The 27,254-nt window shown below is 40.6% G+C and overlaps 1 protein-coding gene across 1 annotated transcript; it reads left to right on the forward strand.

Moving 5' to 3' along the window:
• The first annotated feature begins 1,683 nt into the window (after nt 1–1,683).
• LOC119818376 (cytochrome b-c1 complex subunit 2, mitochondrial) lies at nt 1,684–27,035 on the forward strand. The gene is made up of 14 exons (XM_038335673.2): nt 1,684–1,837; nt 4,114–4,197; nt 4,293–4,442; nt 6,589–6,653; nt 8,247–8,303; nt 9,853–9,977; nt 12,796–12,893; nt 16,541–16,598; nt 18,105–18,200; nt 18,494–18,693; nt 21,774–21,854; nt 23,562–23,638; nt 25,247–25,400; nt 26,800–27,035. Exons 1-14 carry the CDS (start codon nt 1,805–1,807, stop codon nt 26,881–26,883), a joined length of 1,362 nt encoding a protein of 453 aa, XP_038191601.1. The 5' UTR covers nt 1,684–1,804; the 3' UTR covers nt 26,884–27,035.
• Nucleotides 27,036–27,254: the final 219 nt, after the last annotated feature.

The raw sequence follows: 27,254 nt of genomic DNA on the forward strand, positions 1-27,254 counted from the left end.
AAAGGCTAACAGACTGGATTCGAAAAACAGGATCCATCCTGCTGCTGCATCCAATGAACACAACTAACATTAAAGATAGACATCTCGTCAGGGTAAAAGGATGGAAAAAGGTATTTCAATCAAATGTACCCAAGCAGCAAGTCAGTATAGCCATTTTAATACCTGACACAATAGACTTCAAATCAAAACTAATCAAAAGAGATAAGGAAGAGAACACTACATACCCGACAAAGGAAAATCCACCCAGAGAGAGGATACTGCAGTTCTACACATTCCTGCACCAAAAGCAATGTCTCCCAAGTTCATAACAGAAACACTACCACAGCTAAAATCATAGTGACCTCCACAATGACAACAGGTGACTTCAATATCTGACTCCAGCCAATAGACAGGTCATCCAGGCAAAAACTAAACAGAGAAATTCTGGAGGTAAAGTATACAGCAAACCAAATTTCCCTGGGAAGAATTCACAGAACATTCCACCCAGACACAAAAGAATATACCTACTCAGAAGTTCATGAAACTTTCTCCAAAAGTGACCACCTCCTTGGACACAAAGCAAGTCTCAACAGATACAAGAAAACTGAAATAAACACCATGTAGCCTAATCTGACCTCCACAGATTTCACCACACTGAATATCAACAACAGAAAGCTTACAAATTCATGGAAAGTGAACAACTGAACAATTCACTAGTGATGGAAATGGGTCAAGAAAAAAATAACTTTTTATAATTGAGTGAAAATAAATATACCACATACTCAAACCTGTAGGACGCAATGAAGGTGGTCTCACAGTCATAGTACTAAGTGCCTACAGAGAAACGGACTTAATGGCACACCTGGAAGCTCTAGAACAAAAAGAAGAAATAATACTCAGGAGTAGTTGGCAAGAAATAATCACTCAGCACTGACATCAATAAAACAGAAAAACAAAGAATCAGTGAGTGGTGCTTTGCCTGTAGATCTAGCAGCAGGAAAGGAAACCAATCTCTTCCTGCAGTGGGACTGGAAACCCTGCTAGGATAAAAGACAAAGAGAACTCAGCCATGAAGGTCAGGCCTTTCAGATTCTATGCTGAAAGAATTTTATCTGCAATACAATGCTAAGAGTTTAGGGCACAAGCAGTTTGACAAGATCGTGTAGCGCCTGGAAAGTGGTACATTTGTGCAGAACACACACGGTACCGTCCCTTTCCCAATCACGCAAGTAGTATAGTACGAGTCTCTGTCTCTCTCCCTCCCTCCCTCCTTCCCTCCCTTTCTCTGTCTCATAAGGATTTCTTTTTCTGCGTGAGTACCCAGCCTGGGACGCAAATTCCACGAGCTGGAGCACTCGCAGGCGACCTCTCAGCGGGGCACTGGTCTCGCCTGTCTCGACGGTCACCGAGTTCACAGGTCGCCGAGAACAGTGAGGCTGGCGGGGGTGGACCTCCAGCGAACAGGAAGTGCCGCCGAGTTCACGGACAGGCCCGGTCTCACGGTCAGGTCCGGGACGAGCGTCCAGTGCGGCTGGGGTGACCGTGACGGTTGCAGACGTAGTTAGTCTGCGCGTTGTTGCAGGAAAGAGAACACAGAAAGCGCCGCTCCCCGCAGAGCGCTGGCCCAGAAGCCCGCTGGCCTATCACCGGCAGGAGCTGGACCCGTCCCGCCTCCGGGAGCAGTGGAGCACCGCGTGCGCAGAGAGTCGCCCGGCCAAAGGGGCGTGGTCAAGCTCGCAGGGCACGCCGGGAAACTCGGTCCTCCGACACCATCTTTCTTCCCTCCCGGCAGCGGTGACCGTGGGAAAGGGCACACGCTAGAGCCATGAAGTTCCTCAGCCGGGCCGGGTCCTTCTCGGTGAGCACGAAGACGCGCGTGGGGCAGGGCGGGGGAAGCTTGTCGGTCACTCGGGGGCTGGGGACGAGGTGTGCGGCCCTGGCCTCGGGCCTGGGTCTGCCCTTCAGGTGAACCCGGCGGAGAAGCGGGCTGTCGGCGGGCTGGGGCCCCGGGGAAGCTCAGCCGGTCCTGTGAGCTGGAGAGAGCTAACACGGGAAAGCCGCAGAGAAGGGTAGCCTTGAGAGTGGCGCCGAAACGACCCTCGGGAGACTCCTGAAGGTCACTCGAGAAGCAGGTAGGGCGGAGGCCGGCGACACCCAGCCCTCTGCTTTCCCAGCTGCGGCCTCTGCTCCCGAGTTTGTCCTGGAGCATCAGTTTCCCCGCTGCAAGTGTTAGAAAGACCAATGCGTCCTTCCTTCCTGACGGTGCTGAGTCCCGGCATTCGTAACGCGCTATGTTCTCGGTCTCTTGTCGTTCCTCAAGGTTCCTTCCGAACCCGAAATTATGTAGTTGTCACTCGGAGAGGGGGCACTAAGTACCTCCTGTGTCAGGACGTTATCACTGAAACAGAGGCTATCAAGAGATGAAAACGGGGGCATTTAAATTTCAGCAAGGGCTAACTTGCCCCTGCTTAGCCGGTGACATGTTGAGCTTGTTGGTCTAACATTCCTTTGGGAAGTTGCTCCTGGCACCTAGAGGTCAGAGGTGTTGCTGAACATCTAACTGTACACCAGCAGCCCGTACAGCATAGAATTAGCAATGCCAAAATGCCAGTAGTGTCTGTGTTGAGAGACCTAGACAGTGATGCAAAAGTCCACCTCTGGGGAATGGTGTTTCCTTGTTCTTTGTACTTACATAAATGTATTGTAGAATTGTACACATTTTGGCTATAGTTGTGTTCACTTGCTAACAGCCCTTCGAGGGCAGGACTGTCTTTCTTACTTTCCATGGGGATAAATTGCCATGTGTTATTTAAACAAAATAGAAATTATATGACAATTGGGAGGATAAGTCTTTCCTGAAAGGAACCCCCCAACAAGTGCAGGATTTTTGAAATGTCACTCTCCGGAAGCACCTACATCTTCCTTGGTGATGGAACTGTGGGTTATTCATATGTGGGCTACTATACTTGGATATTGCATAATTATATCTTGGGAAATCACAGCCGAAAACCACAAGTGGCTACATACACCTTATCCAGAAAACTGAATTGGTAATGACAAAGAGCTCATTTTGATTCATAATTAAAATGCAGGGCTGAAGGGAAAGTAGTAATACTGGGAGCAAATGAAGACCAGCAGCCAGATTAGCCCAGCGCCAGGGCAGAACAGAGTAGGAGCACTGTAGACCTTTACAGCGGCCTTTGCCAAATTATGGCAGCATGATTATTGGGGCTTAGCAGCGTGAAAATGTATTTGCTTGCATGTCCATTAATAACCCTGTGAACCCTAGATGGAATGTCAGAATAACTTTATGCTCTTATGTATAACTTTTAAATATATTTCATATGTGAGTAAAGTCAATGCGTTTTCAATCTGTCATCCAAGTTATTACATATTATACTGAGAATCTGCTGTTGATTTAATCCCTTGTTGAGTTTAGGATGCTGTAGATATTTGACCAAAAAGCTAAGACCCTTTCTTGGTTGAATGTACTCAGTATAGCATGTAAGAGGATAGAAATACAGTGGATATGTTAGGGGCTTTGAGAAAAGGACCTTAAAATGACCAAGGAGATGGAGGGTTTTTAGCTGGAAAATAAAGAGACTGGCGAACTGAGGAAGAAATAGTGCTGAAGTCTGTTTTTTAAAGTGTTGACATAACAATGCAATTGTTCAAAAACTTTGAAAGCATTACAAGTAGAAGGAAACACTTGAAACTTTAATGAAATAATTAAAAAGTAAAGAAAATGCATGATTTTTTAAAAAAGATTGTAGAGAACCAGTATTCTCTATAAATCACAAATAGGATAGGTAGAGGTTAAAAAATGAATTAGACCAGGCGTAGTAGAAACCTGTAGTCCCAGAGGAATCGTGAGCTTGAGGTCATCCTGGGCTACATTGCGGAAGTTTTTCAAAAATAATGGAAGAAAAGCTATATATAGGGGGAAAATTGACTTGGGTAGACTGAATGGCTAATAAACTTATTAGTGAAATACGTGTGGAACTTCCAATGAACGTGGTGGTTCTTCCCATGAAGATGAGATCACTGTGTTGTGTGGCATTGCTAATGGAGTGCTTTTACATGAAAAGGACTGTTCTTGTGATACCATACATAACCTGTCTTTGTTGTTTTTAGAGGTTTTATTCCCTCAAAGTTGCCCCGAAGGTTAAAACTTCAGCCGCCCCTGGAGGAGTGGCTCTGCAGCCTGAGGATCTTGAGGTGAGTCTCACTGCTTACTGGAGAGCACATCTGCTTTACTTAACTCTCGGTAAAAGACAGGCATGGCTCACATCTCTATTCTGTCTTAACTATAGTTTACCAAGTTACCTAATGGTTTGGTGATTGCTTCTCTGGAAAACTATGCTCCTCTATCAAGAATTGGCTTATTCATTAAAGCAGGAAGTAGATATGAGGACTCCAACAACTTAGGAACCACTCATTTACTACGTCTTGCATCTAGTTTGGTAAGTATCTTTAATACCTTGTTGTTTGGAAATGGTGTGTGATCTTCGGCCTGTAGGGAATTTAAAAAACAAAGGAATGAAGAGATGACTTAGTAAAGTCCTTGCTGTGTGAGTGTTAGAGGCTGAGTCCAAACATCAGCACCAGCCGGGCGGTGATGCTACATGCCTTTAGTCCTAGCACTCAGGAGGCAGAGGCAGGCAGATCTCTGAGTTTGAGGACTGCCTCATCTACAGAGCTAGTTCTAGGACACCCAGGCTACACAGAGAAACCCTGTCTCAAAACAAAAAAGAAATGGCACCCTGTAAAGAAACCAGTCATAGCCATGCATCCCTATACCCCTAGCAGAGATAGGCAGACCCTTTGAGGTTGCTGTCTACCAGCCAGGACAAAAAAGCTAGTTTCAGGTCCACTAAGAGAAGGCCTTGTCTCAGGAACTAAGGCAGAGAGCAACAAAAAACATGCCACTATTTTCTCTGGCCTGTGAACATACATAAAAGCAACCGAGGCATTAACTCCTGTAATCCACTGGGGAGATGGAGACAGGAGGATCAAGAGTTTGAGACTAGCCTGAGCTATACCAAACCTTGTTTTGATAAAACAGCAGCAGACACCTGAAAGCAGTGGCTTGCATTTGTTTCCTTGAGCTCTTGTGTCTTATTTACACAGACTGGTTGCCTTAGCGTAAAGTGTTTTTATCCTCTTACAGTTTTAAAGGCTAGGCGTTAAAAGTCACAGTGTTATATAAGTCACGGCATTAGCAGGTCCTTGCTTCCATAGGGAAGAGTCCTTCCTTGCCGCTTTCTAGCTTCCGGTCTGCGTCACTCCAGTACCCACCTGTCTTGTCACTTAACCGACCTCTGTCTGTCCTTGTGTCCAGATGCCCTCTTATGAGGCCACCTATCATAATGGGCTTAGCACTCCTGCTCATCCAGGATTGATTCGTTTATAATGACCCTGTTCTAATAAAGTCACATATCCAGATTCTGAGTGGACATGAACAGGGCTGCTGTTCAACCCTGTAAAATCCCATCAGATAACATGTGAAACCACAGGATATTGGCCACAGACAATAATTGTTATTATCCAGTTGGATGCTGGTATTGAAATGTAAGAAATCAGTAGGGGGAAAACAAATCTTTCCATAGAATGTGACAAAAGTTTAAAAAATAAAGCCTCCCTGTCATCTTACCCCTTGAAATTGTAATATTTCTCTCTTCCCTTTCCTATCTCCAAACTCTCCCATGTACCCTCGCTGATCTCCTTCAAATTCATGGCCTCTTTTATTAATTGTTACTACATGTATGTGTGTGTGTGTGTGTGTGTGTGTGTGTGTGTGTGTGTGTGTGTGTATGTATATACACACACACATATATTCTTAAATATGATCTGCTCAGTCTGTACATTATATGCATGTTTTCAAGGCTGACCATGTGTCACTAGACATCCAGTTGGTATGTTCTATGTATGGGGAAGAGCACCTGCTCCACTCCCAGCCTTCTTCAGTTGCCTGTAGCTCTTTCTTTCTTTAGACTTTTCCCCTTTTTGACATGCATTTAGAGTCACCCTTGTTGGATACATTACAAAACACCCCTGCACCTAAAGCTAAGGAAGTATTGTAGAAGAAGCTTCGGAAAGATTGTAAGAGCCAGAGGATCAGGGAGTTTGCTGTGAGATTGTGTCTCCTAGGAATGTCAGAAGCTACACCCATAAAGTCTCACCTATCTACAAGTCTAGTAAGCTTGTATTTGCTAATAGAATTTTTACACAAGTGTATTTTATATTAAAATCTAAGCCGGATATGGTGGCATGTGGTTTGTAATTGTAGTACTTAGGAAACTGAGATAGTAAAGTCCATTCTAGAGTTTGAGATAAACCAGACCTACTTAAAAGTTTAGGACAGCCTGAACTGTGTAAGGAGACTTTGTCTCAGAAATACAAAACAAAAATACACATGTATGTGTACTGCAAGCAATGTGCTTTGTTGAATCTCATAACTCTTAAAACTACCTGCTAGTTAGGACCTACTTAGTAAAATTCTTTTTGAATCTGCTAATAACAGTTAAGACCATCGATTGTGATATAGTGTAATGTATGGCAGACCTGGCATTGAACAACTATTAAGAAAAGCATCCTTTCTTTTTCAAGACTACCAAAGGAGCTTCATCTTTCAAGATAACTCGTGGAATTGAAGCAGTTGGTGGTAAATTAAGGTTTGTTAAATAGTAACAAGAAATAGCCAGGGCTGGAGTGGTGGCTCAGGAGTTAAAAGGTGCATTGTTCTTGCAGAGGACCCCAGTTTGGTTTCCAGCACTCACATCAGACAGCTCACAGCTACTATAACTCCAGTTCCAGGGCTCAATACCATCTGGCCACTACAGTCAGTTACATTCATGTGCACATAACCCCTCACAGACACATACACATAATTGAAAATAGAGGCTCTGTTGTGGAGGGAGCTGAACACAGTGGCTTATGTCTTTACAGCAGCATTTGGGAGGCAGAGACAGGTGAGTCTTTGTAAGATCCAGGCTTACAGAAAGGGACTACACAGTGAGTCCCTGTCTCAAAGGGGGTGGGAGACTCAGAAATGTCCACTCGTAGGGTAGCTTCTCTTTGTTAACAAAGGGACTGAAGATCTCTTAGACAGGGAAAGTTGTTAAGTCGTCATCAAAAATGTGAAGCATGCCTGTGCATGTGGTAGATATATGACTGATTGGGAGTAGATGTTTATAGTATATGCAGTTGCAAAAGATATCTGATTGGAAAAGTAAAAATCATAAATCAGGGAGAAAAGGAAAAAAAAACTAAAAGGAAAGGGGACAAAGGTAGAAAATGGCTATACCCCAAAGAGGAAACAGGAATAGTATCGGCAATATGGTGCTGTGATGCCACACCTACGCTGTTTTCTAAAGACTAGAAGCTAAAAGACCAGTTCCAGGAAATGGGTAAAGAGTGGTAGCCATGCTAGAACTATGAAGAACTGGTAGTGTGGGGCTATAAATAGGATGCATATTGCTCCTCCAGGGGACCTGTGACACCAGCTCCAGGGGTCTCACACTAGCATCATGCCTCAGTAGGCACCTGCACATACATGGCACATGCACACATAAAAATGGAATGATCTTTTTTGAACAAAGAACTAATGGTTCACTTCCTAACTACAGAGCAGTTAGGAAGTAAAATAAATCTATATATCTACATAAAGAGTTTTAAAGATGAAATACTAGAATTAGGGAAAATAAGAGAATTGTTATCGAAGTTAAGGGCGTCTTGAATATTTCCCTTTTGTTTTTCATTGTAAAGTATGTGGAACATAAACTTGCTGCTTTAAATGTATATGCGGTCTCATGGCATTAAGTAGCATTTGCAAATCATTACCACTTTCCACCTCTGGAACTTCATTATTGTCCTTAGCCGGAACTTCGTCCAATAAACTGGGACTTCCTATTCCCTTCTTCCTTGGCCACCATCATATTTTCTTTGATTTTGACTGCCTTTTTTGTTGAAGGGTTAGCTTTACATTTTGCTGTCATTTGTTGTTCATATGGATAAATTATTTTAAGATATGTCCATTAGTAACTTACTTAATGTAAGGTCCTCAAGGTTCATCCATTTTGCAGCATATGTCAAAACTTGATTACTTTTTAAGGTGGATTTATTTGCTTTTTTTAAAAAATTACTTTAAAATTTTAGTTGAATAAATATTATTTTCCCAGTAGTACAAAGAATTGGGTGCTTTAGGAAAGAATAAGAAGAGCTATTTTCTGACTCAGATTATTTACTGCTCTTTATTTTCAATTCAGTGTGACTGCAACAAGGGAAACCATGGCTTACACTGTAGAAGGCATGCGCAATGATATGTAAGTACTTGCATGTATTAGAGCATCTGCTTTATGGGAATACTAGAGATAGATAGTACATACAGTGTATGGGTCATAATGAAACCTATTATTATTTTAAAAAAATCATTTGGAAAATATTTATGAACCAGAGAGATAGTTTAGTGGTTAAGAGTGCATAGCTGCTCTTGCAGAGAACCTAAATTTATTCCTAACACCCACGTCTGGAGACTCACAACTGGTTGTAACTGCAGCACAAGGGACTCCAATGCCCTCTTTTGACCTCCATGGGTACCTAGACTCAAATTTATAAACCTATACACAGAAGCGTATAGACGTAACATCTGCTCTTTTAGGAAATGCCAAACTTGGTCTGTTTGTAGGGCTCCTAGCAATGAGATCAGGACCTGTCCCTGGTACTTGAATTGGCTTTTGGGAACCTATTACCCGTGCTGGGTTGTCTTGCCCAGCCTTGATGCAGGGGGCGAGCTTGGTCCTGCCTCAACTTGATGCCCCATGCTTTACTGATGCCCCTTTCTGAACAGAGATGGAGGAGGAGTGGATGGGGAGGGAGGTAGATTGGAGGCAAGGAAAGGGAGCAGGAGCAGAGAAGGGAGGGGAAAGTGGTCAATATGTAAAATAAGTGGAAACAAAATGTAATTAATTTTTAAAAAGTGCCAAACGTATTAAACAAGGTGATCTAGACACAAATACCATATTCTCTCAGCAGGTCCTAGCTTTTAATGTTTATGTGTGTGGATGCAGTTCATGACACTGGAAAGGGAACCACAGATGTTAAAGAAGACAAGGACAGTAGAGCATGTGTGGCATGAAAGGAGAAAGGAAGCCACAGTCTGGAAAAGTACAAGTGGAGAGGGGCAGAGAAATAGGGCAGAGGATGAGGGGTGGATCAATAAAATGTGTTAAAAATGCCATGATGAAACCTAATATTTTTGTATACTAACTTAGAAAATAAAACAAAGACTAAACTACTACTTAGTTGACTTTGTCACTGTGACCTTAGACTTTGATTCTGGAATATTATTCACAAACCTGGGATTGATTAGTCTCCTAGCCACAAATGATATTGCAGTTTATTATCTTAAATGTCTTCACATTTTGTTGTGGTCCTGGAGATCACCTAGGGCAGTGGTTCACAGCCCATGGGTCATGACCCATTTGAAGGTCAAACCACCATTTCACAGGGGTCACCTAAAACCATTGGAAAACACAGATTTTATTTACATATGGTTCAGAACAATAGCAAAATTACAGTTAAGAAGTAGCAACAAAAATAGTTTCATGGCTGGGAGTCACCACTGCATTAAAGGTGGCAGCATTAGGAAGGCTGTTAACCACTGCTCTGGAGCGTTGGGCATGCCAAGCATGCATTCTGTCCTCGAGCTCCCACCCAAGGCCTTGATCTTTCAGGACAGAGTATTACTTCATAGTTCAGGCTAGCCTGGAGACAAAGTCCTCCAGCCTCCACCCACCAGATGTCGGGTTAAAGTTATGTGTCCTAACACCAGCATAAATTTTTGACCTGTACCTCTTCACTTATTTTCTGTAGTGAAATCCTGATGGAGTTTCTGCTCAATGTCACCACAGCACCAGAATTTCGCCGTTGGGAAGTAGCTGACCTTCAGTCTCAGCTAAAGATTGACAAAGCTGTTGCCTTTCAGAATTCACAGACTCGTAAGTACTTTTGCCAATCCCATTTCATTACTTCTAGGTTTTGAAAAGATGTATTTGTGAAGAAAATCCTATACGGGCATGACAATATCTCCAAAATATGTTCCATATTCTTAGAGTCTTGTTTGTTTTGTTGTTATTAAACATTTGTATTTTCTCCAGTGCAACCTTGAGTGCTCTCCCTGTTCCCTGATTGTGTTATATTTTTGTTGTTGTTTTACTGAGAACAAACCCAGTAGCAGTTTCTTTTACTGTTTCTGCTGTTGTGATTTACTGTTACGTGTTGCTGTTGTCACGTAACTCGTCCTTGGAGAATCCTTCCAAAGTACAGCTCACATTTTTTGCCTTACTGATCTTTTTCTTATTTTAATTTCTGTTTTTGTAGAAGTGGTATGTGTGTTTCTTGGGTTTTGTTTGTATTTAAAGAGGGAAGGAGAAGAACAGAAAGTTGGGTGGAAAAACATGAACTTTTAAAATATAATGTATGAAAATTTTTGACAATAAAAAAATAAGAAAAAACAGTCTCCATAATTCTTAAAATAATTTTTTGTGTTGATATTTGTAATGTTTGATTATAGAATCTTTGTATTTGGCAAAATTAGAGAAAAATTTCCATTATCTATTTTATCTTTGTTATGTTAAAGTTTTATACCTAGTTTATTTTTTACCATAACTATGACTATCTAGTCTTCCCCTCCATCATAGACCCCAGAAGGGTGAAATGTTGCCTAATGACAGGGACATCTAGCTTCTAAACAATCACCCTAAGTTACTCTGCAACATTGCAGCATCCATTTTTGGCGTACAGACCTAGAATATCTGACAGACTTTTCTCTGAAGCAGGAAATTTTGAAGAACTGTCTTGGCAAAGTTTGGCAGTCTCTTTTCTTTGTGACCTGCTTATACAGTTTGGACAACATATTGTCAGCAGTTGAGGCAAGGGTAACTTTTTGCTCAGATGACTAGTTTTTGCCCTAAGGAGGGAAAGCTCCATTTGGAGTTTCTTCAGTGCCCGTTATCTTCTCTGAAGTAAATTGATGCTGCCAGGAGCAAAGATGTCTCGCTGTCATGAAAAGCTTTAGGTTATTAAACATATTAAATGCCATATACTGTAGGTCTTTGAAGTATTTGAAGACCATCTGTCTATCTGAACATATCTGTGTATGACCTTGAAAACATACCTAATAGGACTGTAAGTTTGACTATTATACATGACTATTTGTATTTCTTAATTATATATTACATTTTTAAATGAGTTGCCTAAGCACAATCCCTCAAACAAGAATAGAAATAAACACAGTATAACAAAATTAAATTTGTATCACTATACCAAGATCCATACCAGGGGCTGGAGAGATGGCTCAGCGGTTAAGAGCATTGTCTGCTCTTCCAAAGGTCCTGAGTTCAATTCCCAGCAACCACATGGTGGCTCACAACCATCTGTAATGGGGTCTGGTGCCCTCTTCTGGCCTGCAGGCATACACACAGAATATTGTATACATAATAAATAAATAAATATTAAAAAAAAAAAGATCCATACCAATGTGAAATATTTAAGACTAGTAGTTTTTTGTTTTTGTTTTATTTTGTTTTGTCCTTGGTGTAAAAGTAGATTTAATGATCTACCCTTTTATCCTATCATTTCTATATCCCCAATCCCCTTGTCAGGGAGCAGCCTCAACAAAAATACCACTTGCTAGGGTAGGAATGTGGGGATTAGAAATATAAATAAAGAATACAAAGACACATTTATAATAAAAACAGAAAACATAGACTAGTACCAGGAGGGAGTTCCAGTGAATACTGAAATTGCCCATGTTTAATTTCTAATTGCTTAAAATACCCTAACCCAAAGAGATAGGAGTGAGATAAAATACTACATTAATGTGATATAAGGAAATGAACCCTCTGGCTCATGGCTTGTGACCTCATTTTTTATACATCCTGCTTTCTCTGCATCTGCTGGCGTCTTTCTAACTCTGCTCTTCTTTTTTCTAGCATCCCAAATCACCCCAGTTTGGTTGTCCTGCCTATACTTCCTGCCTGGCTACCGACCAGTCAGCATTTTAGTAAACCAATTTTAGTGTCCAACTTCCCCCATCCCCAGACTTTCTCTGTCTGTTTCCTCTGCATCTTGTGCTATTCACAAATTATTCACCCAGGAATTAATCATCTAGAAGACTTCCCAGGTTTTCTTTCTTTCGCTCTTTTCTATTTTCTGCTGTTGTTTCATGTGCCCAGCTGCACACTTCCTGCTAACATTGTACTCATAACAATTTTATAATTTTCCCCCTCAAGATTTTGAGATTGGCCATTATACCTGACTCGTCTCTAGGTTTCTGGTAACTAGCACAGTGCCTGGCATCTGAAGGTGTGCCCAAATAATGAACAGATGTAGGAAATATAGTTCCAGAGAAGGCACAGAAGCCAGAAGGCGGGGACAGCAGTACTGGGGCACTAGTAAAGAGTAAGTCCAGGTCAATGGTAGTTCTTGACTCTCCAGAACTAGTGATTAACCTAAGTTTGCCACATTCATGGCTCCATGTGTCCTGGAAACTTCCTCGTTACCCAGGAAGGGAATCTGGAAGTAAAGTCAGATTCAGGTTAGATTAATTTTACTTATCTTAGAGACAGCTGCTTCCAGTCTCCTTTTTTCTGTGCATTTTACAGGCAGCACTTTAAAAATAATTAAAGGTTGTGTGGTAACAAATTTCAAATCTCTGAAAATTTGAATCTCAAATCTGTATAGACTTATTGCTGACTTTTAAAAATATCATAGTCATCCATACATTTGAGGGCCTGTTGCTCTTCTGTCTTTTAGGTGTCATTGAGAAGTTGCATGATGCTGCCTACAAGAATACCTTGGCTAATCCCTTGTATTGTCCTGACTATAGGATGGGGAAAGTTACATCAGAGGAGGTAAGTGATGGAACTGCATTTTATAATTTCTGACACCTAGACACCAGACCGTGTTATATTAAACTTTTCTGTTTCAGGATGTTTATTTTACCTCCTAATTTTAAGAAATACATCCAGGCAGTGGTGGTTCATACCTTTAATCCCAGCACTGAGAAGGAAGAGGCAGGCAGCTGGATCTCTGAGTTGAAGGCCAGCTTGGTCTACAGAGCGAGATCCAGGACAGCCAGAGCTACACAAAGACCCTGTCTTGGAAAACCGAGAAAAGAAAGAAATCCTGCTTTTGTGTGTGTGTGTGTGTGTGTGAGAGAGAGAGAGAGAGAGAGAGAGAGAGAGAGAGAGAGAGAGAGAGAGAGAGAGAGAGAGAACTAAAAAGTTTTTATGGCCAGAGAAATCATAAAATGAAAATCTAAAACAAAATGAAGGACAATTGTCTCACTGGGTCTAGAGGTAGCTGTGAAGTGGAGACAGGAAAATCACCAGGGCTAGCTGCCGACCTAGCTCCAGATTCAGTGCAGTACCCTGTTTCTAAGGAATAAGACAGTGAATGCTAGAACAGGACATCTGATATCTTCCTCTGGGCTCTCTTCATGTGCGTATACTGCGCGCGCGCGCACACACACACACACACACACACACACACGCATGCACACACATGCTGGGAGAAGACAATTTTAAGCAGAGGAAACACCAAGAATAAAGACTTAGAGCCAGAAACTATCTTATCTTAGATGCCTAAAGGCACTCAATGTTAATACCTGATGTATTTTCTTCTATAAACTTTTTCTGTGTATACAGATATTGTATTTTTTAAATAATTTAATGGTTAAGTATCATAGTAAATTACTTCATGGTTGTAAATATTTGGTGCCTCTGATGACATGTATGAAATGAACCCCGCTTCCTTACTTCCTAGTCTCTAGCCCAGCCTTGCTTATTTACCTTTTCTAGTCAGCAGGCCAGATTCATCACCAATCACAGAAAAACCTATGCCTAAAGTAAGAGACATTGACTGTTGGAGCTGGAGAGCCGACTCAGAGATTAAGAGCACTGGCTACTCTTCCAGAAGACTCAGGTTTAATTCCCAGCACCCACATGGTAGCTCATGCCTGTCTATAACTCCAGGGGATCCAGTGCCCTTTTCTGGCTTCTATAGTGTCATGCATGTATCTGGTGCACAGGTGAACATACTGTAAGTGTAGATAGGTGAATATAATCTTAATTGCCTACTTTTACCTCAGCTATCTTTTTATCGGAAAATTTGGAAGCCTGGAGAGATGAGTTAATGGGTAAAGGCACTTGTCACACAAGCTTGGTGACCTGAGTTTGATCTCCAGGAGCCATGTAAAGGTGGAAAGAGAAAACTGATTTCACTGAGTTCTCCTCTGCCTGTAACTTACATGTGTGTTTGCAGTATATACAAAAGAGAGAATTTTAGAATTATTAGTGCCTTCTAAGTATTGACTCAAGTATTGAGATTTTTTTCTCATTTCTAGGTGGCGATTAGAAAACTGTATAGTTCCTTCTTGTTTGACCTGCCAGTCTGTAATCTGAAGTGCTATTCTGTGGCACTTATTCAAAAACTGCAATTTGTAAAAAGCAAATCTGTAATCCCAACACTTGGATTGCTGAGTTGGGAGAATTACCTTGAGCTACTCTGAGATACTGAGTGAAGACTTGTCTAGAGGAGAAACCATAATTCATATCATAGGATTAGAATTAGCAACACTTTTCATATGATTAGCTTCTAATGAGTTTTGAATAAATTTTTTTCGGAACTCAGATTCCCTTTTGTGAAGAAATGTCATGGATAGCTATAGTGTTTCACAGGAAAACACTGCCCTGACGGATGTGTAGACAGCATTACTGTATAATGGTAAAAATTAGAAACAAATTAATATCCAACATTAGGAGATTAGTTACATAGGCTCCCTGTTGTAGAATGGCACATTGTGTGTATACATTGAGAAATTTAGCTAGGGCTGGTGAGGTGACTAGCGATTAAAAGCTCTTCCCACACAAATCCAGTCACCTTACATTGATCCCACATCCCACCATGAAAGAAGAGAACCAACTCCTCAAAATCATTTTTTGGCCTCTATACATTCGCCATGACGCAGGCATACCTGTACTCATATACACCCCAATAATTAATGCAATTAATTTTTTAAAAGGAAACAATATGTGAACATTCCTTAGTATATTTTAAGTAAAGGCAGTTTATGAATTTGGATAGACCAAAAAGTCACATTTAAAACAATAAACTATTCATAGACAAATACTAGGATATTAACTATGATGAACTTGATGGTCTCAAAAGTCATTAATGTTTTGGTTTTCTGTTTTAATGTATTCTTAGGCTTAGGAAAGGCTAAGGAAATTAGCATAATATACTTTAGCAATTCAATAGAAAAACATCCATAGAAAGATAAGGCCATCTAAGGTGACTCCACAGGTGTTTACCATTCTTAGATCACAACTTCTTGACAAACTGGTACATGTGGACCCAGTGTCTCTCGTCAAAGCCACTTTCAAGCACTCCGAAGCCCTGCAGGAAATACTGTGTCTTTGCAGTGCAGAACAGTGTGTCTCTGCTTAGAAACTGGAGCACGTTTTTCCTATAAAATGAGGGGGTTTTCCTGGCTGCAAAACAAATCTTCAACCCCTTGAGGGTAGTATTACTCGTAATAGGATAGATGCTAGCTAGTCCTGCTCTTTGCTTAGCCTAAGGTAGTCATATAAACCAAGATTCCCAAATCTCACTGATTTTTTTTGACAACCACATGTAGCTAGTTAGATGAATGAGTAGTTGGGTTTGCTTCTCTGTATAATAACCTAGACTGACCTCAGACTCAGTCCTCTCTGCTTTGGCCCCTTACATGCCAGGACCCCAGAGTGTGTGCCACTGCATCCAGCTTCAGTTGATTTTTTTAGTGTAAAAATACAGTAAATTATATGTGCTGTTTAATGCTACATTATAATACTAAGGGCATGAATTTTGTCTCATTCTTGATTCCAAGCCAGTGTATACTTTTAATATGTTTTCACTCATTTTTTATGTTCCATTTTTGTATCTGCAGTGTGATGTCTGTATGTGTGTGCATGTTTTGTGTGTATGAAGAGATATACATATGAAAGTTCAAGACTGAAGTCAGGAGTCGTCTGCGATCACTCTTCCACTTTATATATTGCTGCAGGCTCTCTTAACCACACTGAGAACTCTGGGATTGCCTGTCTCTGCCTCCCATGGCTGGAATTACAGGCAGGCCACCATGCCGCCTGGCTCTTACATGGATTCTGGAATCCAGACTTTGTTTTTGACACTTGTATGGCAGTTGTGCTAATCACTTTTTCCCAACAATTCATTTAGTTTTAATTGAGATAGAATTCTTACACCTTTCGTTCTGTTTAAAATCAGTGGTTTTATTAGAGTTTTCATGAGAGTTGTAGAGCCATAAGCACAATGAAGGTCTTGTTCTTCTAAGCTGTTCTTTAGGGATAAAGTCAGTGAGCTGAGCAATACCTAGTCCTCCACAGTCCATTGTGTCCACATTCAGAGTGGGAACTTGTTTCCTGCGTGCTGCACTTGTGCACTTGTGGCTTTTGCGCCTGTATTAATGTGGCCTAATCGCTCTTCTTTACTTCCTCAGTTACATTACTTTGTTCAGAACCACTTCACAAGTGCAAGAATGGCTTTGGTTGGACTTGGTAAGTCTGAAATTACCTGCATGTGCGTGACAGTTCACATCCCAAAAGCAAACCCTTAAACTATATGCATATGGCATATGCATGGGATTGAACATTTTGAAACTCTTAAGAAAACAGTATAAATAGGGTTTTGCTAGTTGTTTGGGAAACAAATGAATTTTGCTACTTCCCTTATAGACTTGACAGTATTTGCAAAATTTGTGACAAAGGTAAATTTTTATAAACAAAGAACGTCACTATAACTAAGAAAATTTTACTCTGAGATTGGCAAAAATTAAAAGGCTAACACTTCCCAGTATTACCTAGGATTTGGGGAAATACATGCTGTCAACAATTATTGGTATGCTGAGCATGGTGGCTCATGTTTTAACACAGTGCTCCAGCAGCAGGTAAATCTCTCTGAGTTTGAGACCAGCTTTGTCTACATAGTGAGTTCCAGACCCAACTAGAGCTACATATTAAGAGTCCATCTTGAAAAGAAAAAGAATTATTGAAGTATAAATTGACGCTCTTTGAATATATCTATTAAAGGTTCTTTATCTCGGATACTATATAGCCCTTATCAAGAATGTGGCTTGCAGATACCTTCTATCACATGGGTTGTCTTTTCACTCTTGGTTATCCTTTGATGTAAAGCACAAAATTCTAACAGCTATTAGAAACATACTAATGTCAGTTAGAATGGTATTGATTAAATAAATGATCCATCCATAGAGTGGAATATTTTATAGCCATTTCTAACCACTTAGAAAGATACAAATTATGGAAGACAAGTTAGAAACATTAAAGAAATAATACCACTTTTATAATAGGGTCTTGGTATGTAAGTGGTAAAGCTTGTATTTATCTTATTTGATGCCTTAGATTCAGTGGCTAGCACTGAATTAAAGGCAGGTGGATCTCTAAGGCCAGCCTTGTCTGCAGAGTGAGTCCCAGGACAGCAAGGGCTACAGACAGGCCCTATCTTGAAAAATAAAGAATAAAGGGGAAAGAAAATGAGCATATACTATTAACTATACAGAAAAACATCTAGATGAATATAATAGTTAATAACAAATTGTAAATTGTTACCAGGAAGAGTGGTATTTTGGCAAGAAGATTCCATGTTTTCTTTGTTATTTATTTCTATAGTATTTATCAACTTTTGGGTTTAAAAAATAATTTATTAGTATGTATGTTATATGATTATATATTATATATTATAATAAATATGCATACATAAATACATATGTATGTATATATAATTAGCAGCTGAGTACATGCCACCAGCACCACATGTGTGGAGGTCAAAGACATCTTTGTAGAGTTAATTCTTTCCGTCCACCCTCAGGTGGGTTCCAGAAATCCAGCTCTGGTCTCAAAACTAATGCAGTGCCTTTGCCTGCCAAGCTGTCTTGAGGTCTATATTTGCATTTAATGATTACATGTTTTAAAGCAAGGAAAAATATATGCTTTATAATTATAGAAATATTGACCCTAACTTTGTTTTTGCTTCCATTGAAATAGGTGTGAGTCATTCTATCCTAAAACAGGTTGCTGAACAATTTCTCAACATGAGGGGTGGCCTTGGTTTAGCTGGTGCAAAAGCCAAATACCGTGGAGGTAAGTATTCTTTCTCCTAGACTTAATAACATATGCCAGTGGCATTTCTCTGCAGAAATAGCATGTTAGGGCAGTATTGGCTTGATTGTTACCACCAAACCATATCAATACAAACAAAAACAAAAACACTAGATGACTCAGGTATTATGTTAAACATGCTTTGAGTGGGAAAGACCAGATAAAGCACAGACCCTAATCTTAATTCATTAATACTGTGTCATAGAGAATGCTGGTGAATAAAACCAATGTAATAAAGCTACTTTTCTTACTCCTCCCTCCTTGCATGATCCCAGGTGAAATTCGAGAGCAAAATGGAGACAACCTGGTCCACGCTGCTATTGTAGCAGAAAGTGCTGCCATTGGAAGTACAGAAGCAAATGCATTCAGTGTACTTCAGCATCTTCTTGGTGCTGGACCACATATCAAGAGAGGCAACAATACCACCAGCCTCCTAAGCCAGAGTGTTGCCAAAGGAAGTCACCAGCCTTTTGATGTGAGTCTAAGCAGTGAGTCCAAGCAGTCAGTATTTCTGTTTTAGCTTTCAGAAACATGTTACTTTGATATAATTTTGTTTGTCTATTAATGATAGTCTGATTTTGATTGGGTGGCTCAAACCTGGTATTCCAGCAGAAGGAAAGGGAAGTGCTTACTTCACAAGCATGAAGACCCAAATTCAGTCCCCAGAAACCATGTGTGCAGGTTAAAGTGATGGCACATGCTTGTGATCCTAGTGCTGGGAGGTGGGGACAGGTAGGTCCTGGGGGACTCCATGGCCAGTCGGCCTTTCCTGCTATGTGAGTTCAGGCCAGTAGGAGACCTAGTCTCAAAAAACAAGGTAGTCATTGTCTGGCAGATGATACCCAACTTTGTTGTCCAGCCTCTACACACAAGCACATATGCACAGTTACATACAAATACATTAGATATATAAAGAACAAAAATGCTTATAAAAGAAAGACTTCATTTTCCTTATTTTCCTAGATTCTAATCGTTATCTTCCTTTCTGTTCCTGTTCCTGTTCCTGAGGCTGCTTTCTCAGTTTTGCTGATCTTTGTTTTCCAAACAAGTGGGGGGGGGGTAAAAAAACCAATGGATTGTTTACAGACATAGCCCTCCAGCTTGAGATTAAATTTACAAGAATGATGACAGTAAGAACAGAAGGCTCAGGCCGGAGAGCACTGGCTACTAAGAGGACCTGGGTTCAGTTCCTAGCATCTCCATGGCAGTTCACAACTCTCTGCAACTCCAGTTCTAGGGGATCTGACACCCTCACACAGGCATACATATAGGAAAAACACCAATGCACATAAGATAAGAATAAATAAATGATTTTTTTTAAATGTTTTAAAGTGGCCTGGAGACATGGCTCAGTGGTTAAGAGCACTGGCTGCTCTCCCAGAGATCCCAGCAACCACATGGTGGCTCACAACCATCAGTAATGAGATCTGGCACCCTCTTCTGGACTGTAGGCCTACATGCAGACAGAACACTGTATACATAATAATTTTTAAGATTTATTATCTATTTATTACGTATTCAGTGTTCTGCCTGCATGTACACCTGCAGGCCAGAAGAGGGCACCAGATCAGATGGTTGTGAGCCACCATGTGGTTGCTGGGAATTGAACTCAGGACCTGGAAGAACAGCCAGTGCTCTTCTGAGCCATCTCCAGCTCATAAATAATTTTTTTAAATGTTTAAAAAAACAGAAGGCTCATGATAACGTTTTCGTGGGGTTTTTTGGTTTTTTTTTTTTTTTTTTTTTTTTTTTTTTTTTTTTTTTTTTTTTTTTTTTTTTTTTTTTTTTGGTGGGGAGGCATGGTTTTATGTATCCCACACTGGTCTCAAAACTTGCTATGTAACTGAAGATGGCCTTGACCACCTAATATTCTCACCTCTACCTACCAAATAGAAGGATTACAGGTGTGTGTACCATCATGCTATGTTAACTTTTGACATTTTCATGACAGGAAAATATGATATTTGCATCAGGAATGTATGAAATGTCAACCAGTCATGGTAGCATACACTTGTAATCTCTTGAAAGGTGAGGCAGGAGGATCAGGAGTTCAAGGCTAGCCTGCACTACATACTAAGACCCTGCCTCGAGTGATAAAGAAAAAGAAATGGTGAACTGTCAACCAAGTATTTATAACTCCTTGGCCTTTAGCTGAGTAGGATGTTGCACATTTGTAACCTAGAACACAGGATGGCGAGACAGTAGGAAGAGGAGTCAGGCAGGCCCATATAGGTGACGAGTCTGAGGCCAGCCCCGACTGCATAACACCCTCTCTTAAAGAAGGAAAGATTTCTTCTTATTTATATATTACATTTTTAATTGAGCTGTATAAGCACAATAATTTGAACAAGAGTAGAAATACACATACAGTATAACAAAATTAACTTTTTAAATTTCTATCGATAAACTAAGATCCATATCAGTGTAAAATATTTTGAGATTAACATTTGTTTTGGGGTTAAAGTATATTCAGTAATCTACCCTTTTTTCTGATCATTTTATATCATATTCCCCTTTCTTCTAGAAAGATTGACTGTGACCAATAGCAATTTATAACTAACCCCCCATTAAATGAAAACAAACATTTATAACCATTATTTTGGAAACATGGGCATAGTTTTCTAGACTACTTCCTGCTGATTGGGGGTGCTAGTCATCTTTGGGGGACCCTGAAAAAATTTAAGAAAATTGTTAAGTCTTGGCTGTAGTGTTTTGTGAGGCTAGATCATCTCAGTCATCAGCCTGGAAGCTGTTCTGGATGCTGGATCATCTGGGCCATCGTTTTCATTGGTGTTTGGTCCCTTTGCTCTGAAAATATATAAACTTTTAAAAGTAATCTACATATCTGTATTTGTACAAGTATAGATTCGGCATTGTACACAAGTCAGTCAAAGATGATTTTTTTGTTTTTGTTGTTATGTGTTTGAGCAGGTAAAATATACATCATGTTTCTTGTAGTTCTTTTAGGTTTATTTGTTTGTAGCCAGGATTTTCAAGGAGGTCTTCCTCGATCAAACTTGATTTTTCTTAACCCAGAATGAATCAAGAGCCTCTCATTTCCTGTGGAAGGAATAACCTCTCCCCCAAAGTAACATATCTTTTGACTTAAATTTTGAAGTCTATGGCCATTAGGCAAAATTTGTATTTAACCCTTTGCCTTTGTTTATAAGAGAAGTAAAGTAAATTGGTGAGACAGTTGTTGGTACCATCAGCAGAATAAAAAAATCAAGTCTATCACACGCTGTAGTCTTTGTCACCTGACCATATTGTGTGCTGTAATTATATTTGTACTGCCCTTAGTCATCAAGAGAAGCTTGGAGAAGCCCAAAAACAGGAAGATAAGCAGTTGTTTTAGGAAGGTTTAAGTGACACAAAACTTTGTAAATCTTTGCAGTTTTGAAAGGGTAATTTATATAGAACTTGTCAGCCCTCACCAGATTAAGTTATTATCTGTCTTGCTTTTAAGACAGAGGTATAAGTTTTTATCAAACCACATTGGGAAAATTGTGACCTCTTCTAACAGGAAAAATATTATAAAGTTCCATTATATTTCAGGTTTCTGCATTTAATGCCAACTACTCGGATTCTGGGCTCTTTGGAATCTACACTATTTCCCAAGCTGCAGCTGCTGGTGATGTAAGTACAAGCTCATAACTCCTGAGCTTTTCTCCCATTGCCTTGTCTTTTAGTTAAATGTGAAATGTCCTAATACCATGTCTTGTCAAGGATCTCTATGGTATGATATCATTGGAAATTTCTGTTATAGGGAAAACTTTTTAAAATGTCTATTAATGATTACAGGAAGGAGAAATGCATACTATGGTTCTGCTTAGACATATGGTTCTGACATCTGTATTTCAGAACCTGGAAGTGGTCAAGTCTAAGATGCATATTTATGGGTCTTCATTGTAAATATGGTGTTAGGAAGAAGGCTAGGGTGTAGCTCAATTAGTAGAGTGCTTTTTTATAACATATGCGGCCCTGGGTTTAGCATCATCACATAAACTGGGTGTGGTGGCTCATGCCTATAATCTAGTACTTTTTATCCCAGTACTAGGCAGGTGGAGGCAGAAAGATCAAAAGTTCAAGGTCAATGTCAGCCACATGGTGAGTTCTGGGCTGTTGTGAGCTACATGAATCCTTGTCTCGAGAAAAGAAAACAAAAAGAGGAGGAGGAGGAGGAGGAGGAGGAGGAGGAGGAGGAGGAGGAGGAGGAGGAGGAGGAGGAGGAGGAGGAGGAGGAGGAGGAGGAGGAGGAAAAGAGAAGTGGTTGAGGTTCTGGGAAGCAGCACGATTTGGGGGTATGGAAGGAATAGCAAGAGAAGAGAAAATGGTATTGAGTGCAAAAGAATGAAAGGTTGAAGGAAATATAAGGATATATTTGAGCAGATACAGAAATTAGAAAACAATAAATGGTTCAAATTTGGGAAAAGAGCAAATATAATCCAGAACACAGGACATTTTAGTTCAGCAACAAAAGCTAATGTTGGAAGGCAGTACTAAGTCACACATGGAGGGTAAGAGAACTTGAAAGTATGAGACTTGGGGGAGTGAATGGCTTAAAGCAGGAAATACCTGCAGCATGTCAGGGTCTCTTACAGTGACCATGGACTCGTAGTATAATCATCCCGGTTTGGTTTGTAAGCTTTCTTCATTGGCATTTACTCCCTAATAGGAAAACGAAGGAGGTAGGTAATAGGATTCATGCCAGGTCGGGGTCCAAGTTAATGTTTGCATGTGTTCCTAGTAAATAATAGTAACATGGAGTCTGTTCTATCTTCTCGAGAAAGAGTTCCGCCTATGCCACTTAAGGTTTGTAAGAAGCTTGGCTGCGTGGAGACTTATCAGTTGTGCCTTTATATATTATGTATGTGTGTATAAGTGCGGCTTCATTCCTCATTGCTGTGACAGAGTCAGCATCTAAAGGAAAAGGCTTTATTTTGGCTCAGTTTCAGTGTGTCGTAGAAAGGAAGGTGTAGTGAAGGAGTCACAGAAGCAGCTCCTCACCTCCTCTGGATTAAGATGCAGGAAACAGGAACAGAAGGAGCTGGGTCCCTTCAGGCCCAGTAGCCATGCCTGTTCACTGTGCAGTGTCCCAAATGCTCTCAGAGTAGGAGCACCACCAGCTGGGCCCAGGTTCAGACTTAGGAGCAATAGGAGAACATTTCACAGGAATCCCACAAATCTGTATAGACAGTGACTTTAAGGAGCACATGGTGACCACAGAATTCACAGTGGATACTAGACTTTCCTGTTGTGTTCTTGCCTCAGTACAGGCACACTGATTACCCTGGGAGCCCCAGGCGCTGTCCACTGATGACCAGTTTTCACTTGTGTACCTAGGTTATCAAGGCCGCCTACAACCAAGTAAAAGCAGTTGCTCAAGGAAACCTTTCCAGTGCAGATGTCCAAGCTGCCAAGTGAGTTTCTATATTAATTATGTATGTCATGCTTCAGTTACTTAAAAGCTGATAAAAAGACAATACTATCTACTCATAAGAATTGAAAAGTAAAGAAGAGTATTAAAAAGGAAAGGCTATAATTTAGTATTGGAGACTTGCCTTGCATGTACAGGACATGGGTTCTATTCCCAGCACTGCAGAAATGACCCTTGTTTCCCTTCTGATGTTTTTGTTGTTGTTGTTGTTGTTGTTGTTGTTGTTTTCCCTGCATGTATATGCATAACATGCATGCCTGATGCCCTCAGGTCAGGAAAGGGTGTGGGATCCCCTGGATCCAGTGGCTGTGAACCATTATGTGGGTGCTGGGAGCCAAACCTATTTCCTCTGCAAGAGCAACAAGTATTCTTAACCACTGAGCCATTTCTCCAGCCCCATCGTTTTTTCTTTTTTTGTATGCACGGGTTCACCATGCCATTTCACATGTGTGGAGGTCAGAAGATAACATGGAGGAGTTGTTCCCTCCTTCCTCTGTATGAGTTTCAGGGACTGAGTTTGGGTCATTATATCTGGCAGCAAGCACCTTTACCCCCAATAATTTATTTCCAGTATAGGTAATTCAGATGCCTTTTGAAGATGTTTGTAAGGAATAGCAGTTTCTTTATGGCATAATTGTGAATTGAGCTTGTCTGTTTTATTAAAAAATGAAGCTTTTGTATCCATATTTAAGCTGTGGGGCATAGAAGTCATCATATTGCACCATACTTTCCTACCTGCTGTCTCCATCATACCCTTCCGTCATTGAGATAAATCCTGGTGGAGTAATGGGATCTGGTGCTGTGTGTGTGTGTGTGTGTGTGTGTGTGTGTGTGTGTGTGTGTGTGTGTGTGTGTGTGTGTGTAATTATCAGTCAAGTGGATGGTGCATTAAGAGTAAATATAGGTAGATATTTTTCCTTATTATAAATGCCTGGAAAAAATAAAAATAACTAAATAAAATATAATCATAGCCAGACATGAAGTGCACACCTTTAATCCTAATGCTTGAGAAGAAGAGGCAGGCAGATCTCTTTAGTACAAAACCAGCCATAGTGAGTGCCAGACAAGGGTATATAGGAACCCTATCTTAAAAAAAAAAAAAAGAGAGAGAGAGTAGCAAGAACAAGCACATTCTTTTTCATAAGTTAAAAGTTGCTTCAGGGGGGCTGGAGAGATGGCTCAGAGGTTAAGAGCACTGACTGCTCTTCCCGAGGTCCTGAGTCCAATTCCCAGCAACCACATGGTGGCGCACAACCATCTGTAATGAGATCTGGTGCCCTCTTCTGGCCTGCAGATGTACATGCAGGCAGAACACTGTATACATAATAAATAAATAAATCTTTAAAAAAAAAAGTTGCTTCAGGATCAAAATTCACCTTAAAGTTTTACATAGGTCTGAGCTGTACTTCAGAATCAAAGGCAGCCTGTTGTGTGTGAGTGATGTTTTGTGTACAGCTTTCCTGATGACGATTAATGGTGTGAGTGAAGACCTTGCTGAACTAAAGAAGCACAGCAGGCTTTTAGCCTGTTTGAAGTACATGTACTATCTTGCTGTTAAAATATAAACTGATTCCTGCCTTGATTTGAACAGGAACAAGCTGAAAGCTGGATACCTGATGTCTGTGGAGACTTCAGAGGGTCTCCTGAGTGAGATTGGGTCACAAGCTCTAGTTGCTGACTCTTATATGTCACCACCCACCTTCCTTCAACAAATTGACTCTGTGGCTGATGCTGATATCATAAAGGTAAGCAAATGATTGCTTAGCCTTCATGACCCACTTTCAGAAGAACTGCATAAGCTTCCTTGGGGCCTGTGTGTTAGTGCGGAGAGCAAGAGAACTCTTTCCATCATGTCTACAGTCAGCCTCCCAGCAACATGGGTGTATGTGTCTTCTTATTCAAGGAAATTCCCTTTAGGTTGAGCCATTTTAAATTGTTGGTGGTCAGGAAGAGTCAGATAAACAACCTCACAGGTTTCATGGCTGTTTGCTGCTCCTTCACCCCCAAGAAGCACCTTGCCAGTTCTTTACCATGCAGGGTCTCATGGTTTTCTATAGCCTAAGACCTTCTATTGCTAGTTTTCCTCGCCCCCTCTTAAATATTATTTTTCCCTACAAGATTGAGTTGTTTGTTACAACCAGGCATGGTGGTGCATGCTTTTGATCCCAGTACTTGAGAAGTAGAGTCAGGTAGATCTCTGAGTTCGAGACCAGCCTGCTCTACAGAGCAAATTCCATGACAATCAGGGCAACACAGAGAAACCCTGTCTCGAGAAATCAAAAAAAAACTACTAAGGTGAACTCCAGTGTACATCTTCTGCAGTAAGGATATCACTCCCTTTTCCACTGTAGGTGTCTTAGCATCCCATTGTGTGCTGACAGTGGGATAGAAGAGACGGCTGTTTGTAGATGCTGACCCTGCCTGCATTTCAGTTGGCCCCAGACTCATCTGAACGTAATCTGAAAAGTATATTTATGTGTAAGGGCTGTGTGAATCTCTGCTGGCCCACTTCCACCACCTCTCTTGCATCAGAAAAGCTAACCAGGGTAACATAGGCGCTCCTGCTCCACCTATTCCTACCGTGTGCTAATACACTTAATATAACCTTTGAATTTGAAATAATGACATGGAGAATACCAGGTATTATTACCAGGCATGGTAACAGATCCTGGAGCCCTTCGGCATTGTGGAGGCTAAAGCAAGAAGATTGTGAGCTTCAAGCAACGTGGACTATGTCTTCTCAGCCTATCACCAGCAGCCCCTCTTCCAAAATAAAAAGAACCCCAAGACATAAATTTTACTTCTCTGTCAGCAGTGAGGGTGTTTTGGTCGGCTCAGGTCTTTGCCATCATAATACAGAACAAAGTGCAGCCTAGCCATTCTGTCCTGGTTTTGACTGTCAGTGGGTTTTTATTATTTTCCTTTCAGAACTTTCCTCATCTGGAGACCTCCTGCTTGCTTAGTTGGACACGTGATGTTGTTCACATTCAGAATAAAACACTGACCATCTCAGTGTTTATTTATGGATAGTCTTATGAGGCTGTATTATAGAATTGCGGACTTAGAATGTCTTGTTCCTGAACTCAAAGTACATGGTTTACTACTTGATAATAGCATGATTTAACTTTCTGTGTTTTGTTTAAGGCTGCAAAAAAGTTTGTTTCTGGCAAGAAGTCAATGGCTGCAAGTGGAAACTTGGGACACACACCTTTTCTCGACGAGCTCTAACAAGTGTTTTCTCAACCCAGACCAGCAAGCAAACACATCAAAGTCAGGTCTCTTAATTTAACATTCGACATTTTTCTCAATGAAGTACTTAAGAATATAAATATGGATAGTTATTCCCAGCTTCCCTAAAACAAATAAAGCATTGTGTGTAAGTGTTTTTCTTGCATTCTTTCTAGACAGTCAGCAGTTATTTATTATATGCTGAGATCTTTGGTTTCAATGTTTTAAAGAAGACAGTAGTACCAATTCCATCAATTAAGAAATTTCAGAAACTTTTGAGGCTAAACAGCTCTGAAAGTAAAAATTCCAGATTATTGGTCTCTTTTTAAAATAAAAACAAGTTTTAAATTGCTCATTTGTGGCTAACAACA

This window comes from Arvicola amphibius, chromosome 1, assembly GCF_903992535.2.
Source record: "Arvicola amphibius chromosome 1, mArvAmp1.2, whole genome shotgun sequence".
Classification (NCBI taxonomy): domain Eukaryota; kingdom Metazoa; phylum Chordata; class Mammalia; order Rodentia; family Cricetidae; genus Arvicola; species Arvicola amphibius.

Excerpts from the sequence above, each read along its gene's own strand:
- LOC119818376 (XM_038335673.2), top strand. The coding sequence starts at position 1,805 with ATGAAGTTCCTCAGCCGGGCCGGGTCCTTCTCG. Across the intron at positions 8,304-9,852 it reads GAAGGCATGCGCAATGATAT|TGAAATCCTGATGGAGTTTC; the intron begins GTAAGTACTTGC and ends TATTTTCTGTAG. Across the intron at positions 23,639-25,246 it reads GCAGATGTCCAAGCTGCCAA|GAACAAGCTGAAAGCTGGAT; the intron begins GTGAGTTTCTAT and ends TGATTTGAACAG.